Source organism: Pleurodeles waltl, chromosome 1_2, assembly GCF_031143425.1.
Source record: "Pleurodeles waltl isolate 20211129_DDA chromosome 1_2, aPleWal1.hap1.20221129, whole genome shotgun sequence".
Classification (NCBI taxonomy): Eukaryota; Metazoa; Chordata; class Amphibia; order Caudata; family Salamandridae; genus Pleurodeles; species Pleurodeles waltl.
In genome coordinates, this window is record NC_090437.1 from 1,206,597,162 (window position 1) to 1,206,614,830 (window position 17,669).

The 17,669-nt window shown below is 41.3% G+C and overlaps 1 protein-coding gene across 1 annotated transcript in view; it reads left to right on the top strand.

Annotated features, from left to right (window-relative positions):
• Positions 1 to 7,952, top strand: part of LETM1 (leucine zipper and EF-hand containing transmembrane protein 1) — a 309,671-nt gene extending 301,719 nt beyond the window's left edge. The window contains exon 14 of the mRNA XM_069203864.1: positions 372 to 7,952. Within this exon, the coding sequence (XP_069059965.1) occupies positions 372 to 524 (153 nt within the window). The 3' untranslated portion in view covers positions 525 to 7,952. The remainder of the gene's footprint in view (positions 1 to 371) is intronic.
• Positions 7,953 to 17,669: the final 9,717 nt, after the last annotated feature.

Sequence of the window (17,669 nt, forward strand, 5' to 3'; positions counted from 1 at the left end):
GTTGTGTAGACAGGCCTCTGCACATGTAAGCAGTGTAAGTATGTGTTTACATGCTCTGGTACATTAAAGCATGGTCTATTGGCTTTGTCAATGTTTGTTTAAAGCTGTTAATGAAATACTATACAAAGCTAGACCTATTGCTTTTAAAAAATGGTGGTTGACATAGCCTTCATGCAACACTTCTGAGCTGTAAGTCGCTGAAGGCATCCCTATTCAAGAGCCTGTGTCTCTGTACATTACCTACATTTTTGGCTGGGTTTATCCTTTTGTTCAGATAAAAATAGTCTGGGTACAGCTTGCCCAGAATGAGATGTTACCTTTCTGAATGGAAACTCCCACTTAACATGTTTTTTCAAATGGTATTGTTGCAGGTGGTGGAGCTGATTGACAAAGAAGATATTGATATTTCCACCAGTCAGGTTGCTGAAATAATTGAACTCCTACAAAAAGAAGAGAAATTAGTTGAAAAGGAGAAGGCAAAAGAAAAAGCAGAGAAAGAACAAGTTGCAGAAGCCCAAATTTAGGTTGCTAAATGTACTGTACAACAGCACTATATTGAAACAAATTCTATTTGTCTATCAGGCCAGTGTCATTAATTTGAGCAGGTATGATTCTAATGAAACATTTGATTTGAGGTGATTTTTTGACACATATAAGATTAAAAATATATTAGGATACAGAATAACATATAATTCTCCACTTGGAAGTGACTCGAACAAATAGCTCACTGAATGAATTAATTGACCATGAGCACAACGGTTCTTTCGAAGTTTGGAAATGCTTTAGTTCTGTGGAACTGTGTGATTGCCTTTATATTTTTGGTGTGTGATATATCTAGCACTAGTTATTTCATAAATGGGTGTTCATCATGCCAAACTCATGTTATATATTTGCCTCTTCAGCCAGCAGCGCTTTTCCATTAAAACCATCCAATTTTTTGCTTTAATGGTCTTGAGATAAAAACATTTTTTGTGATTTGTAAATATTTCTGGGTCCAGTTTTAAAAGAATATTAAAATGCAGAAAAAGGCCTGTCTTGCTCCTAGTTTTTGTTCCTTTATCCATAAATGCTTATTTTCAGTTGCAGACGCTACAAACTGGATATAAAGGGAGACTGAATTGCATAGTAAAAAATAATCCGAAGTGGTAACATGTCTGTGTCTATATGTGTTAAAGTGAGGTTTGTTTATATGGTTTTAGGGGTGTCTGCTTGACGAATGCAGTTTAGCAACTGACTTCAGTCTAATGTTGCCCAGATTTGCTAATTAGGTGGGCCTAATTAGGAAGTCTGGGCAAAAAAACGGACTTGTCAGTCATGGATCTAGATGTCTCCTATGGAGTAGCGATAAGCATCACATAGTATACACTATAAGCTGGATAATGATATCAGTGTTTGGGAAGTCCAGTTTCTTGGTCTTGAGACTTTCTTCAGTTTGACACTCTGCTCCCATTCGTGTCATTGTTCTCTCCATATGTCATGAATCTACTGTAAAAGGTTAATTTGATGGTATGAAATGTAATGCAAGCATATTCATCAAATGTATGTACTTGTTTCTGTAGATGTACATCCTGCATGAAGCCAAGTGTGCATGTGTACAATGTAGCATACGAAGTTGACAGCTCACATAGTAACAGGAGGGTAATGCATATTGTGCTGAATGAAGACAAACACTTAGCATCAAGAATCAGGGGAACCCAAATATGGATTGTTAACACTGCCATTAGCTCCTGCTTAAACCAGAGGCTAGAGAGCACTTCAAGTTCTTTCAGTCTTGCATGGTGCACCTGTATGAAATCCACTTGGGCTTTTTGTTTTCTGTTGTGCTATCAGTGTCCCTGTGGCAGCAACCCATTCGGAGCGTTGCTCTTGAACAACCTTTCCTCATATCGCACTTCTCCGTGTTGTTTGTGGGGGTTCCACCATGTTCCTGCTGTAGTATTGTTCGATTGGTGTCCACCTCTTGTTTTCCCTTTTCCTCAAGCTTTGTAGCTCAACTCATTTGAATTCATTTCAATTTATTGGTGCAGGTTCAATTTATTTTAGAATTGAGAAGATGTAACCACGTTGACAGATGGGGTTGATCTTCTTTATCAAACTAAAAATACTGCCTATTGAGTATGTGTTTTTACTCTGCAGATGTAGTGTTCTAGATTGTAACTTCTGCAAAGAGCCATCACTAGTTGGCATTAAGTGCCCTTTCTTAATATTAATTTGTGAACATCAAAACGTAAGTTACAGAAGAAGGGGAGACCTAGTCCTTCACTTAGCACAGTCTGACCTTCCTGGTTAATCTTTTTTCAAGTGATGTGTTCCGTCCAGTGGCTGAGAATGTAATAGTGCAGCATGCTGCTTGTATTTTTAATATAAATGTTGTTGATCTAATATAAGTCAAATCTATCTCAGTTTTTTAGCTGAAAACAAACATGTAGGGAAGATTTTGTGAGTGCCTTATAAGTGTGATATGTGTTTTTAGTAATCTGTGTATCATCAGTAGGACATTTACCATAGTGATGTGCAGCTGTGCATTGGAACAGGCTTTTAACAATTAATGCTTCAGATTACATTAAAACTTTCTATTAATGTACAATTCAAATTCCTATGGAGATAAATTAAGGTGTTTCATTTGCTGTGTAAATATGCTCAGTTTATTTTGATAAAACGTCTAATTGTTTTCGAGAATAGGAAGGATGTTTTCCAGTTTTCTAAATGTTCTTTTAGTAGAATATCTATAATTTCAAATTGATTGTACTTGCTCATTTAATAGCTTAATTGTATACATCTTAATATGTATTCTACGGCAGTGGTTCCTAACCTGTGGTCCGGGGACCACAGGGGGTCCGCGAAGCCTCCTCAGGGGGGTCCGTGGCTGCTTAAAAAGTTAAATAATATTAATAGATTAGGTCCCCAACTTTCAGTAATGACTCAGTGGGGGGGGTCCCCGGATTCCAATAAAGAGTCAGTGCAGGTCCCCGGGCTCCAGTAATGATAAAGTGGGGGTCCACAGAAGTCAAAAGGTTGGGAAACACTGTTCTACGGCATAGAAAGTAACTAGCTTTACACAATATTTTTGAGACTTACATTTAGTGTAGGCAGTTTATTTGAGGTTTATAGTGCACTGTGCCATGGGTACAAATATGATACCTTGTGAAAGTCATGAAGAAATTGTTTGTTCTGCTATATATGATTCACACTAACATTCGTGAATAGTAAATATCTCTTTATCCATGCAGGATTTTAGAACACTTTTACAATGGAATCATGGCCCTTTTTTCTGTATATGCCTATCTGGTAATAGCCACTTACTGTTTTTTATTTTAAGTTTCAGTAGTGTTTATTAGATTTTCAGTTAGAGCATCTAGATGGAGACTAATTACCATCTCAGGGTAAGCAGTAACAACAATATAAACTATTATCCCTCATATTTGTCTTTTAAAAAACAATATTCAGTTAAAATCTCACAAATGAAGACCATCGAACCTTTTTAACATTCACTCCTCACCATCCCTTCAGCCCTCCTCCAGATCAACAGATAAGTATGCATCTGGGTTGTCAGGTTTTACCGACCAGCTTTGAAAAAACCACAACTATTTGAAACAGTTAACACAAGAAGCTGGTGAGATCTCTGATGGGGTGAATGAAGCTGCACTCTTGTAGTGCACAGATCATACAGTACAGTGAAGATTGTGCAGTCTGGTAAAACGTAGGTAAGCATAGAGATGGAGAGAGACAAAAGGACATAGTTGTTTTGCTTTAAAATACATTAATAGGCAAAATAGTTTTGCTTTCGCTCTCAACTACTCGTTTGTAAATGAGGTGGTTTGTTCAATCAACTTCTTGTGATATTTATTTTGATTAAAATTAATATTGACTGTGTTAATACTTCCATACAATAAGATAATCTTTGTAAAAATGTTGAGAATAATTGAGATGTTTGGACTATAGTTTACAGTCTTATATTCCTAAGCTTCAGTAGTAGTGAGCAGTATGTGGTGTTTAACCCAGCTGCTTAACTGGTGGAACAAATACGTTATGTAGTATACAAAGCATTGCACAAATCCTTTCATAATAAGGGCCTCATATGGCAACAACTGTGTGATTTCCAATGAAGTTATCAACAGCCATAAATACCAAAAAGCATGAGTTTTCTTAGTTAATGAAACATTGTTTACTGGTAAATATTTTTATTGAAAAAAACAATTACTGGATGGCCTCTGATTTGTCAGTGGCATCACAATCCACAAAATACTTTGTTGTTTTCCACTGTATTAAACTATACCCATACATTCAACTGTTTAGGTAATAATTATGGCATTTAGGTACATGTTTTCATACCCATTACAGTTCTGATTGTCATTGGGTATAAATGCTCAAGTAACTGCAAGTAGAATAACAAATGCTTAGTATGTTAAGGGGTAATTATCACAAAACGTTTTCATCCATTTTTATACACTGGCTGCGTGATTAATCTAGATCATGGCACCACCTCAATATTAACTTTGAACCAAAGAGTGATTGTATTGTGTTTTTTTACATATTGTTTTACAAACACCCATTTTAAGAATGCATCCATAAATGATTTAAGGCATCACACTTTCAGACTGTAAATGAAAATTATTTTTTTAATTGAGGGATATCAGTTTGTGATGGTTTGTAAATTACTTCTGTTGATGTAATGACTACTACATTTGGGTTTCTGTGTTTTAACTGATGCCCTTTGATGTGTTTGTGTTTCTACCGAGAGCATACTTGATTGTTTTAGGTAATTCTGTTCCTTGTCATTAGTATTCGATTGCATTACAGAATACAACTTTGGTACTTTTCTTAAAATATATTGCATTAACAGAAATACCAACTTGACGATAGATACCTGGGAACATACACCTTTGAAGTATTTTTCACATGGTTATACTTTGCCTTTGATGAATTAGTGTTTTTTCCTTTGCCCAATTTCAGTTAGTTTTTGTTCCTTATAAGCTATAAATAGATTAAAAAGTAGTTGCTAGCACACAAAAAACTGCTGATAGTTAATCAGCTATGGAGCCTGTGCCGCCGTTAGTTGTTAATCTGAGTCTGGATCTAGTGTGGGTAGAGCAGTAGCTATGGTCCCTCCCACTAGTCGCTCTCTGACACAAAGTGCAATCCTGACCATGATGACCCATTTATCTGCCCCTATTGTGCCTATTCAGTTTCATGGATCTGTGGCACAGAGGTCCCAGGTGTCCGATAACATTGTGAAACAGCATAGGCCTTTTTGTTGATGAGCACAAGGAAAATCTACCCTATTGTTCAATGTTGGAGAAAGAAGCAGGAACTTGAGGTTGGTGTTCAGTTTTCTAGAGCTGAAGATTAATTGTTGTGGTACTGGTGCCATTATGGCATTGATAACTAGGGTTGTACAATTTACTGGGTCAAAGAACTGTATGTGAAGGGATTAGGTTGTTGATAATATGCAGTATAGTAAAGATAGTGTAGTTTTGATAGTTCACCAGACAGTATGGCACATACCTCTCTGCTATATGACTATAATTATTTTATTTCTCATTTGGGACAAACACCATTCTGGTTGATATTTAGACACGCCCCCTCCCCCCAGAGCTTGATGTTTATGATAAGCTTATTGGCATTTTGTGCGAGGGGCCTAGAGAATAAAGGTTTTCTTTTAGTTTGGGGACACATGTATGATAATTTGGGGAAATGCATATGCTTAAAAAAATATGGGCTAATGGTGGTTCACCCTTTTTATTGAATAAATACCCTTGGCCATCTTTATGATGGTGCATGTGGCAAATTTCAAAAGTAGACCTAATAAGTATAACAATGTTTGTTTCCAGATCTTTGGCGTTGCAGTTGGTGAATGTTGTCAATATTTTGGCCCTGATATCAATAGCGTGATGTTTAGGTTGTTTGTCATAGAAGCAGGCACAAGTTATAAGGCAAGTACAATCACTTTGTATGATCTTTATGGAAACAGAGTATTTACTGCTGTTATATGTGCAAGTGGTGAGTTGCATGCAACAAGTTTTTCATTGGGTAATTAAGGCATGAGTATTGGTTTAGAAACGCTTGCTACCTGAAATACGCAATGGACATTAATTTCCCTTCTACAGGTCTTTATTCTGGTAAAAATCTTCCTTTCCTTGAAAGCAATTTACACACTTGTAATTATCCTTGTGCTGGAAAGGCTCTCCTTAATGTTTTTACACTTTAGGCAGAACTCATAGGCTTGTGCATTTTTTGGTATGTTTAAGTTTTGAGATTGAGTTAAATATTTTCCTTTTCGTTTATGCGCATAAAGAAAACAATGCCTCTCTAGGTTTATGAACACTTGAATGTGTGGAAGAACTGCGGCCTGTATTTCAAAATCTAAATTGGTAATCTGTTTTCTCAAACATTAGACTAGCTGGTGATCAGACTCTTGCACCTTTGCTCATGAGGGGTCCAAAATTGTCAGTCTGTACCGTTAAATGGCAGTGGAATCAGCCAGTAGAGATAGCTATCACACTGGATCAAAAAGTTTTTATTTTAAGCCAGTTGCATACATGAAACAGAATGATGGCTCTAGTACTGTGTGGCTTGGATGTTCTGCGGTTGAAAACATAGTTTTAGTGAGATTATATAATTGCTTACAGTTGAGCCTACTTTATCCCTAATTCAACGCAGATATGTTTTATTCATATTATTATCATTATAATTTCATAAATTGCAGATTAAACGATTTTGTATAAAATGTAATTTAAATCATGAAAATGATAAATGCATACAAGTTGTGAATTAAGGGGAAATTGCATGGAAATATTTTTGAGGGCAGTTGATAATCACATCAACGTTTGTAAAGTATATAAAAGTTTCTTGTAATCTACTAAGAAAATAGGCCTGTTGATCTTATTACCTAATGAAGAAAAGAAAAACAATTATTAGTTGTAACTTTACCCACACATTTGTGCTGTTTTTTCAGGTATGTAGCTCAGTGCATACATGTCTACTGAAGAATGCATAAAGTGCTACTTGGTATTAAGGCTTAATGCATTGTAAGACAAATGGAACATCTATTTTAGAGGAATTTCAGTTATTCCAACTGTTACCTTGTAGATGCTATTCCTTTTCTTTCAAATCATTGATAAAGCCATTTTTAACAGATCACACTTGTTAGGATGTCATACACAAGGGCATAATAATGTGTATTTGTTGTCACAGTTGCACTTTTTTACATGAAATAGCAGGTCTACATGTGTGGCATATGAAATATCAAATGTTTTACTTATTACTTCTTTTTAGTATTTTGCACTTTTGTTTTGCACTCCCACCTACAATTCTAAAATAGCCCTAGGAGAATTATTAACCATGTGGTAAATGTATTTTAGCTTACTTATTTTTTAAGTTGAACAGGAAAATGTGTAGTTTCTAGATTGTGTTATATCTGAACTTTGACTTTCCACTGTTTGTCAATGAAGGTTATAATACACTCCTTAACTATCAGACCGTATTTCAAACTGTGTAATTTACACCAGTCGTTATTTAACTTAAGGTCAGTAAATTCTCCAGGTTATACCGTATATTGCTTATGTTTAATGTTTTACTTTTACTGCTGCTTTGAAAATGTGTATGCCTCATAAGGTTTTGACAAATGGTGGATCTGAGATTGTAAAAAATATTTAGGAATAGCAGTTGGGTGCAGACTCCCATATATTTCCTAATGCATTGCACATGTATTTTTTGTTAGGTTGATTTTATGTGCTACAAAAACAATGCCTTTGTTTGACATCTCAATCTTTTGTTTATCTGGATCCACCAAATTTCAAAATGCACTGATTTGTATAAATTGAATGTCATAACTATGTAATATTTATAAAAATCTATCGGCTAAATTATCTTCAAGCTATCTCCGTTGTGGTTCTATGTTTGCTTAAAACAAGCACTGCTGTCCAAAACAATAAAAGGATATATTTCATTGACCCACTGTTGTCTCTTTGTTTATAGCTTCATGTTTTATCCATAAAAGAAGCATTTGGTTTATTTTGCTGTTCATTTCCTTTTAAACAGTTACTCATTGTTAGCATGAACTACACCAACCCATCATTAAATGCGTTATTCTGGTCTATGTTTTGGAACAAAGTTATGCATATAATTTTGCCTTATTTGTGCTTAGTATGCTGTATATGATTTTCAGTTGCTCCATACATGGCTTACATGGGTTTTGTAAATGAGCATGAGATATTTTGTTGGATACTTCTGACTGCAGGTTATTCACTACGTGAATTCCTCCCAAGCGCCAGACTGGATCCAGAAGACTCAAAAGTAGTGCTCACTTGCTGGAAGGTGCAACTCCACGCCATTCTGCACCAAAAGAGACAAATGGAGCTGCATATAAGCCCCTCTTGTGCATGCTGACATCAGTTTCGTTCAGGGACACTTCTGCGCCCTCCGACACAGAGCACATCAGCAAGTTGAATGAGTCACTATGCAGGTTCATAGACGTGGAGCTTTTTAGATTGAAGAGACCATATATCACAGAAAGGGGAGGCAGGAGGGTGGTGATTCTGTAGTTAGATAGGAGTATCCACAAGACAGAGTATTACCAAAGGTAAGTAACTTGTTCTTCTGATGGATACTTCTAACTGCAGATTCCTCATTTTGTGAATAGATACCAAATAAGTGACCAGAGGGGGCCCCCTGAATATTCAGCCAGCTCCAGAGGTAGAGAGCCTCCTGACTGTTGACCTTTGTTCCAGTGGTGTCTCCAACTGGAGGTGCTCAAGTGTCTTTCAGCAGTGGGGAGAACCTTGGTTAGATCCGATTGCCACTGCTGAGGACGCACAATGTCATCAGTACTACATGGTGATGGTGTTTTCTGTAAGACTCTCCTATAGCCATCCTTGCTGGAGGGGAGGATGGAACGTCTTGACAGAGGTGCTTTAGCCGGGAGACACTCGATCCGTATCGCTTCTCTGGTTTAACAAAGCCCTCACTGATGTCCTTCTCCAGGCCTGGTCCTAAATAGGTCAATTGCCTGCCGCCATTATCCCGCACCAGGGTACCCTAGTTTCCTCACCCATTACCCTACCCCAGAGAGCTTGGTGGTCCAACCCTTCACTTCTAGGGTAAATATTGGCGCTGGAATCCAAGAGGCTTGATACCTTGGAAAATATGTTTTCTTCTGCCAGCCTAGCACTATGGTTGGTGAATACCCTGTTCCTTTTGGGCCCATACTCCCACTTGCTCTGGGGCTCTGTTGACAGATGCTGCCTATTGTCTTGGAGGAGGCCTAAGCCTTACTCTCCCAAGCTATTGTACTGGGATAGATGCAGCCAGGTTTGCCATACGCTGTGGACTGGGTACATCCGACTCCATAAGCAGAGCAGTTTCTACATCAGTGGCTTTTGGTTGCCATGCCTGGTTGAGAACCACTGGCTTTTTGGGGGATGTCTAGGTTTCACTCATGGACATGCCCTTCAAAGGCTTCTGTCTCTTTGGCGGCAAGACTGACTCGGCACAAGAGCTCTTCAAGGCCGGCAGGACTATGGCCAAATCCTTGACCCTGTCCATGCCGCTCACCAACCTCATTCCGTCTTTCGCCCCTTTCATGGCCATGGAAGGGGATTCCAGCCATGTCTCTACGTGCCCAGCCTCCACAGCCTGCAGGCTTCCCACCCCCGACGTGGCAGAGATTGTGTTACCCACAGACCTCGGGTTAGGCAACCAAATGTCAGGCTAGTTTAGGCCCACTATATCCAAACCTCCCTACAACCCCCAACGACAGCCCCTGGCTCATATCCTTTTTATTTTGCCCACCAACCATCAATGGCATCCAGTGGGAGGCAGGATATGCACCTGTACTACCGGAGGTCAATAATATCCGACCGATTGTCCAAAGAGGCTACTCCGTCCCCTTTGTGACTACCTTGCAACCCATGTCACACACTTGTGACAAGCTGACGAAGGACCACATCGCTACTCTGCCAAGAAGTGGCAGCTCTCTTGGCCAAGGGAGCCATGGAGAAGGTACCAGCATCAGAAGTAGGTCATGGTTGTTATTCCCACAACGTTCTGGTACACAAAAAGGATGGAGGCCTTAGCCCTATCCTAGACCTGCCCCCTCTCAATTTCTTCCTGAAAAATGAGAAATTCAAAATGCTCACACTTTCTCAAGTTTCCTTGGCTTTTCACCAGGGTAATGGTTTTGGTTGCACCTCATCCCAGGCAGTCGTCGTCCACCTCCAGACTACAGCGGATCTTCTGCACTCTCTGGGGTTCAAGATCAAAGCGCTTAAGTTGCACCTGATCCTTTCTCAGTTTTGGGCTTATCCTCCTGAACAGTGAGTCCAGGATATTCAGGCCATGATACTGATGTTTCAACCTCTATCCTAGATTTTGGTCAGACTGACTTCGGGGCCGCTGGGCCTCATTCCCTCCTGCATTCTGCTTGTGATGCAAGCCGGGCTTTGTAGTGAGAACTAAAGTTCCAGTGGGTGCAGCATGAGTGGAATCTCTGACATGGTCCAGATCTCAGAGGGTACTGCAAAAGATGTGCAGTGGTGGCTGACGGACTGCGGTTGGGTCAGCGGCAGACACTTCTTACTTCCCCAACCAGATCTGACTGTAGTGACAGACATGTCAATCCTGTGCTGAGTTGGCCTTGAGGAAGAGGTGGAGATCAAAGGACTCTGGTTTTCAACAGAATCAGACTCCACATCAACCTGTTGGAACTCTGAGCAATCTGGTTGGCATTAAAAGCCTATCTACCACCATTAAGGGAAGGCTAGTGCGGATGTTCACTGACAACACTACTGCCATGTAGTACTGCAACAAACTGGGCAGAGTGGAGTTAGGGGCCCTCTGTCAAGTGGCCCTGTGCCTCTGGACATGGCTGGAACATCAGGGCATTTCCCTGGAGGTTTAATGCCTGGCAGGCTTTCTGAATGCCAGAGCACACAAACTCAGTCAAGGATGCCTACCGGATCACGAGTGGTGTCTCCAACTGGAGGTGCTCAAGTTTCTTTCAGCAGTGGGGGAAGAACCTTGGTTAGATCTGTTTGCCACTGCTGAGGACGCACAATGTCATCAGTTCTGTGCAGTTGGGTTTCCAAGGTGGCTCTCGCTCGGAAACTCTTTTCGTCTCGAGTGGATCTCCAGCCTCCTGTACGCCTTTCTGCCAGAGATCTCAAAAACAGAAACCACCGGGCCAAAGTCATCCTTGTGGCTCGGGACTGCGCTCTGAGAGTCTGGAATCTCAAGCGGCTGAGCATGCCTATTGGTTCTCCAATCAAACTGCCCCTTCGGGAGGATCTTCTATCACAGCATCAGGAGGTGTGTTCCCCACCCAAACCTGTCCACACTCCTCCTCCGTGCATCGAGATTGAGCAGTGATAGTTGACAGCTTTTGAACTTCCACCCGAAGTCTGTCATGTCATTTTGAGAGCTCGGCATATCTCCACTGAGACAGTGTACACCAATCATTGGTGCAAGTTTGTGGCATGGTGTACAGACAAACAGGTTGACCCTTTATCTGCACCCCTTTCCCAAGTTCCTTACCCTGGCTGAGCAGGGTTCTGCATTGGACATGTTGAGGAATTATTTATCCGCTATCTCAGCCTTTCTGTGGCTGCCAAATCAGCCATCACTTTTTTAAGTAACCAATTGTAAATAGATTCCTTAAAGGTCTCCAACACATATTTCCTTCAGCTCCCTTTATGCCTCAATAGGACCTCATTTTGGTTCTTACTTTTCTAATGTGTGCTCCCTTTGAACCTCCTCATAACTGTCCTCTTAGACTCCTCAACATCAAGACAGTCTTTCTGTTGGCAATTACATCTGTCTGGAGGGTGAGTGAACTGCAGGCTCTGTCATCTCAGCCTCTGTTCATATCTTTTTATCGAGATAAACTGGTCCTTGGGACTCAAACATCTTTCTTACTGAAGGTAGTCACCCCGTTCCAGGTAGGCCAGTCATCACCTTGCCTGCCTTTAATACTTTACATCATCCATTTGAGGAAGAGGAAAGACTCCTCCGGCTGGACCCAAAAGAGTGTTGTCATTCTGCCTTGACCGCACACTGTGGTTCTGAGTGGCAGATCTCTTCTTTGTGAAAGGAAAGGAGGAAAGGCCAAGGAACAGTTAACCATTTCCAGATGGATTGTGCTCTACTTTAAGCTCTACTATGCATTGTCCAAAAAGCAACCCCCTGACGGCTTGCATGCTCATTCCACTAGAGCAAAGGCTGCGACCACTGCTTTAGCACACTGAGTTCTGGTCCTGGACATTCGTCTGGTCTGTTGGGACGGGAACTTTGCCCGTTCAGTCCTGTAGGATTTTCTAGTCTAAATCTTGTTCACAGACTCGCTTCTGGGGAGGTATTGCTTGGGTATCTATTCTAAGGTAAGGATTCAGCAGCTAGAAGTCTCTGTCAGATGAACAAGTTACTTAACTTTGGTAATGCCTTATCTGGTAGAAACTCTGTGAAGTTGCAGATTTCTTACAAATCCCTCCCATCCTCCCCTCTCTGTAAACCGATTTTTAGGTACCGGGCTGTTCCCTTTTCAGGGCCCTAGTTTCACACACTAATGGTCAGAGTTCTTTGTGTCTCCGTGCTCCTTGCATGGAAAGCCTCAAAAGGAAACTGACATCAGTCAGCTGGGGTGGCGCATATATAGGTATCACGTACGTCAATTCTGGGTCGGATGATGCCGCCATGCAGAGCCGAACAAAGCTATCTACCGGCGCGCAGGGGTACTGCTCACAAAACCATTCTGGATCCAGCCAGCAATTGAGGTGGGATTTTCAGTCTTTTAGTTAAAAAAAATAGTTTTCATCAGGATTTGAAATTCTATTTAGATCTCTCGGAAGTGCTTCAATTCTCATTTTTTACTTTAACCAAGTTGCACAGCATTCTTGGTCCATTTGTAAGCCAACCCTGCCTCCTGCCTCCACCCCCAGATCTCCCTTCCCCAACCAAGAAATTAGGTAGCAGCTAGTAATCATATTCAATAAATGAGCATCAAATGTCCTACACCATGGACACAAAGAGCACCAATTTTGGAACATGAAGGAAATTGGCGAATGACATGTAAACTAGAAGACACTCCATCTTTGCAACCACTATCGGGACGAAAAAGGTGAAGATCACTTCATGTTTATTGCAGTTAATGGGCGCTGCAGACAAAAGCTTGATAAGTGTGTCTAATGATCTGTGAGATCACTGCATGCGTGTCTTTTAAAAGCAAACCTCCGCTTTGAAGCATGTGTCGAAAAAATCTCCTCTATACGCTGCCAGTGTTTGTTATTGAAAAAATATTCATAAAATGAAGGCAGTGGGTTGGGAAAGCATCATGTTTTCTTTTGAAATGGTCGTTCCAATTGTATTTGTCAATGGGTTTGAATACCATCCGGGATAAGTGGTGCAGTATCGGTAGCGATAACGGGGTATAGGTGCTCATTAATGGAACCCACGAAGCCCAATTACTGGTACTGGCCTTCCTTGGCTTCAACCATCCCAATCCAGTTTGGAAAACACAATCAAGCTCACAGTGAACTGGCACAGAGATTTATTTAGATAGATATTTCAGGGTTACAGCGCTTTTCGTGGTTTTGTTTTAATTGTTTTAGGTTTTTTTATTTAGTTTTGAGTTTATGCTTTATTGCGTAATTACTTAAAATCATTGCAACCATACAAGGGAGACGTTAAGAAACACCATAAAACAATTAATACATTCTTGCTTTCTTTGTGGTTTTTAGTCCAGCTAAGCCCTGTTAATGTGTTTATCGCCTTGAAATGTATAGTCTTACTTATTGAACAACAAGCCGAGTGCCGTTGGTGTGGGTGCTGCAGCCATTGCTCACAAGCCTAGGGCTGCCAGTGTTCATTTTCTATGCCAGTTGAGGGCTTGTTTTCTCAACTTGTTTTTTTTGTGCCATGTTTTAAGGAATGTTCTGTTTTTAAAATACATTTTGCAAAGCAGGCCATGTGTTGTGGAGCCAATCCTTTCAGACTAAACAGGATAGCCTGACGCCAAAGATGCCATTGGTGTTAAAAAAAAAAATTCAGATACAGCTTTCTCCAGGGTAATAGAGTGGAGCAGATACAAAGGATGTGTAGGAAGTCTTCCCTGTGATGTGCACAAAGTCTGCATCGTCTGTTTGTGGGTCTAAGCCATTTTGGTTCAGCCTCCAATGCAGGTAGTAATCCAAGTCTGGCATGTAGCACCTTTTATTTTTTGTGGCGTTTCTAATATTTCTGGCATATAAGGTTGAGCTGTTGGAGCCTTATATGTGTTAATTGTCATCCAAGCGTCAGATCGCAGTCTGAACTTATCTTTGTCCTTGCTCCAGGAGAGCATCTTGATTTGTTTGTTTAGAAGTTGCTTGACATTTTTATGGGGTAAAGACTTTTGCCATAACTGCTCTGCCTGCAGATGCTTTATAGCGAGGGTGATTCTCTCTAGCCAGGGATTTGGGAATTCCACCTGGTTTATGTTGATTTCCTCTCAGATCAGTGCCTTTAGAGTATTTGGTTGTGCCAGCCTTAGCATGGATGCATATTTGAGTAATGCCCAGTCTTGAACAAATGTTTGATCTTGCAATCCAAATTCCAACCTAATCAGGGCTGGCAAGGAGCTGTGTGGGAGGCGGAAGAGAAGGCGAAAAACCTTGCTTTGTGCAGTGTTCATGAAGTCGTTCAGTTTGCTTGGATATATTTCCGAACCATATGTTAAGGCTTGCAGGAATTTTGCTTTTATCACTGTAAGTAGTGGACACCAGATTGGGGTTTGTAGTTATGAGGCCAAGGCGAGGACTGATAAGGTGTTTAGGTGCAGATAATGTGACCAGTGCTCCTGAAGCCAGACGCCAAGGTATTTGTAGCTTCCGCTTCTTTCCACTGATTGATTCCCACAGAACCATTTAGTTTTCTTGATTATCCATTTGCCAAAAATGATTACCTTGGTTTCCTATGTGTTTGCCACCAACTCATTAGTCGTGCAATATTGATTGAAGGTGTTTAGCACTTTTTGGAGTCCAGTACCTAAGAGATTCAGTAAGACAATGTTGTCTGCATGTAGTAATGCTGTTAGGGGATGGTTGCTCAGTTTGGGAGGATGGGAGCCAGTGCTGTTTAGCTGTGTGCACAGATCTGTCAGGTAAAGGTTGAAAAGCATTGGAGCCAGAACACAGCCTTGCTTAACACCTCTGTCTATCTGGATTCTGGCTGACACTCTTCTGTTGTTTCCAACTTTCACCCTTGCCCAATTTTCTGAGTACAGAAACTGTATTCCTTTTAGCAGCTCTGGCGGGATATTAAGGTTGGCTAGTTTCCCCCACAGCTTGTTCCTGTCCACTGAATCGAAGGCTTTGGACAAGTCCACGAAGTAGGTGTAAAGTGCAATTTTTTTGTTTGTGTATTTTTCTGCGAGCATGGCTAACGTTATCAGGTTGTCAGACGTGCTTGCCGATGGCCAGAAGCCGTTTTGATTCAGAGGTATTAGATTGAATTTACTCGCCCATTCTTTGAGCTCCTCGAGCAGGAGACCTGTAAATATTGTTGCGTCGATGTCAAGCAGTGATATTAGTCGATAGCTGTCTGGGTTCCCGTAGGGGCCCTTCTTATAAATTGGGTGGAAAATTGCCCCTTTCCAGGAGTCCGGGATTTTTGTTTTCCTTGCTGCTGGCATTATAAAGGTTGCAGAGCTGACCGGTCCAAAGGGCAGGGTCGTGTTTTAATATTCCTGCTGGGAGACAATTTGGCCCAGGAGCCCCACTCTGTCTGCAGCGCCGTAGCTGATCCTCGACGTTTTGTATTTCAAAAGATAGTGGCTTTGCCTCGCTGCTTGTAGTGGAAGATGGCTCCACTATGTTGGGGCTGCCGTAGAGGTTGGAGATATGTTCTATCCACTTTCTCTCCGGGACCGCGCTACTTTGGGTCCCTGTTGTCTTGCGCTCCAGCTGATTGACTATAGACCACAGGGCCTGGCAGTTCTTTTCTTTAGTGGCTTCCACAATTCTGATCCATTCCTGATCAATGTGAGCTTGCTTTGCTTCCCATGTTACCTTCTTGTATTCCTTTCTTAGTTCTTGAAAGGTACTCTGGAAGCTATTGCCTGGTGGTTGATTCTTTAGGCGTCTGGCAATTTTGTTCAGCTGTTGCCTTTGTTGCCTTAATGTCTGCGTGAACCAGCCATTTCTGCTCAGTAGTGGGACAGCTTTGCATGGTTGATTGGGGTCCAGCTGGTTCCTTAATGATGCTAATGTGGCCTACCATTTTGAAATGATGTCCACCTGTTCCGTTTGATCCGAGGTTAAGTTGGTTTTCCATACTTCATATTTCTCCATGCACTTGTTGGACCATCTTATGCGATGAAGGTGGCTTCCTGGGTCTTGTTCACCAATCCTCGGTAGTGGAGCAGCAAGAGTATTATTGTTCGCTATTTTCATTGTTTGTGTGTGACGGTCACTTTCGCATCTCACCTCTATGCTGAAATCCTGGAAGTACTTGAAGATGTCCGTTGAGACAAAGGTGTAGACTAGGGTGGAAGCAGACTTCTTGGTGATGTGGCTCAGATTCATTTGAATGTCTTTAGGGAATGTGCCATTTAGGGCCCTTAGTCCTAGTGCCTCTAGGAGTCTAACCAGAGGGTTGTTTACATTTGTCCTTGTCCTTAAAGGGGGATTCTTGTGGTGGGATGCCTAGACACTGGTCCAGGGCCCCTTCCTGGGAGCTTCTTTTGCCATGATTGGCCATGTTAAGGTTAAAATCACCTGTGATGGTCGAGGGGGTGTTTCCGAATGCTGTTTTTAGAGCTAGCAACTCTTTTTCGGTTGTGTCTAGCAGGTGCTGATTACGCGTGATGATAGGGTTGATGTAAATATTTATTATTATTATGGGCGTCGGTATTTGTTCCAACATCCAGTTTACAATAATAATAGCTAACATATGCGCTGACTTCAGGTCTATGATCTTGGTATTAAGAGATTTGGGTGTGGTTATGTGGATTGAGAGGCCACCTCTTGGGTGCCCTTTGGGTTTAGGTCTGGCTGCCAGACTTAGGAATTCTTCAAATCCAGCTAGTGGATTTTTGGATACTTTCCAGGATTCCTGTACGCAGATGATGTCGAAGTCGTTCAAATAGGCTTCCATATTTGGGTCTTGCCTGATTTTACTGGCCCCTGCAATGTCCCAGGAAATTATTTTTGTGACCCATATCTTGCTTTTGGACAGCATTGGTCCAGTTGGGAGAGTTTTGGCAGAGCAACTTCCGGATCTGTCATTATCCTGCAGGGTTCCGTCAGGATTGATAAGTGGATCTGTACCAGCAGTGTCCCTCATCTTGCTGTCCACCTTCCTGGCAATGCCTTATCTGTGAGATGCCCTGGGCGATGGATATAGTGATCTCTCTTGGGCTCTTGGTGAAGGTAGGGGATGAACTTTTGCATGTTGCTAAACAGATTGCTGTTTCGCTGCCCATAAGGTGTCCCTTTTGTTGATCTCTTCTTGCGGAATTAGAAAGGTGGGGTATTTTGCTTTACACGCTTCCTTTAGCTCTATGCCCCAGTCTTCAAAAGTCTGTGATTTGGACCGTACTAACTGTGCTATCTCTGTGCTGTTAAAGCAGACTTCGGTACTTTCACTTCTATCGCCTTTTTTTGGTGTTATGAAGGCCACGTATTGCAGATCTTTACTACTTA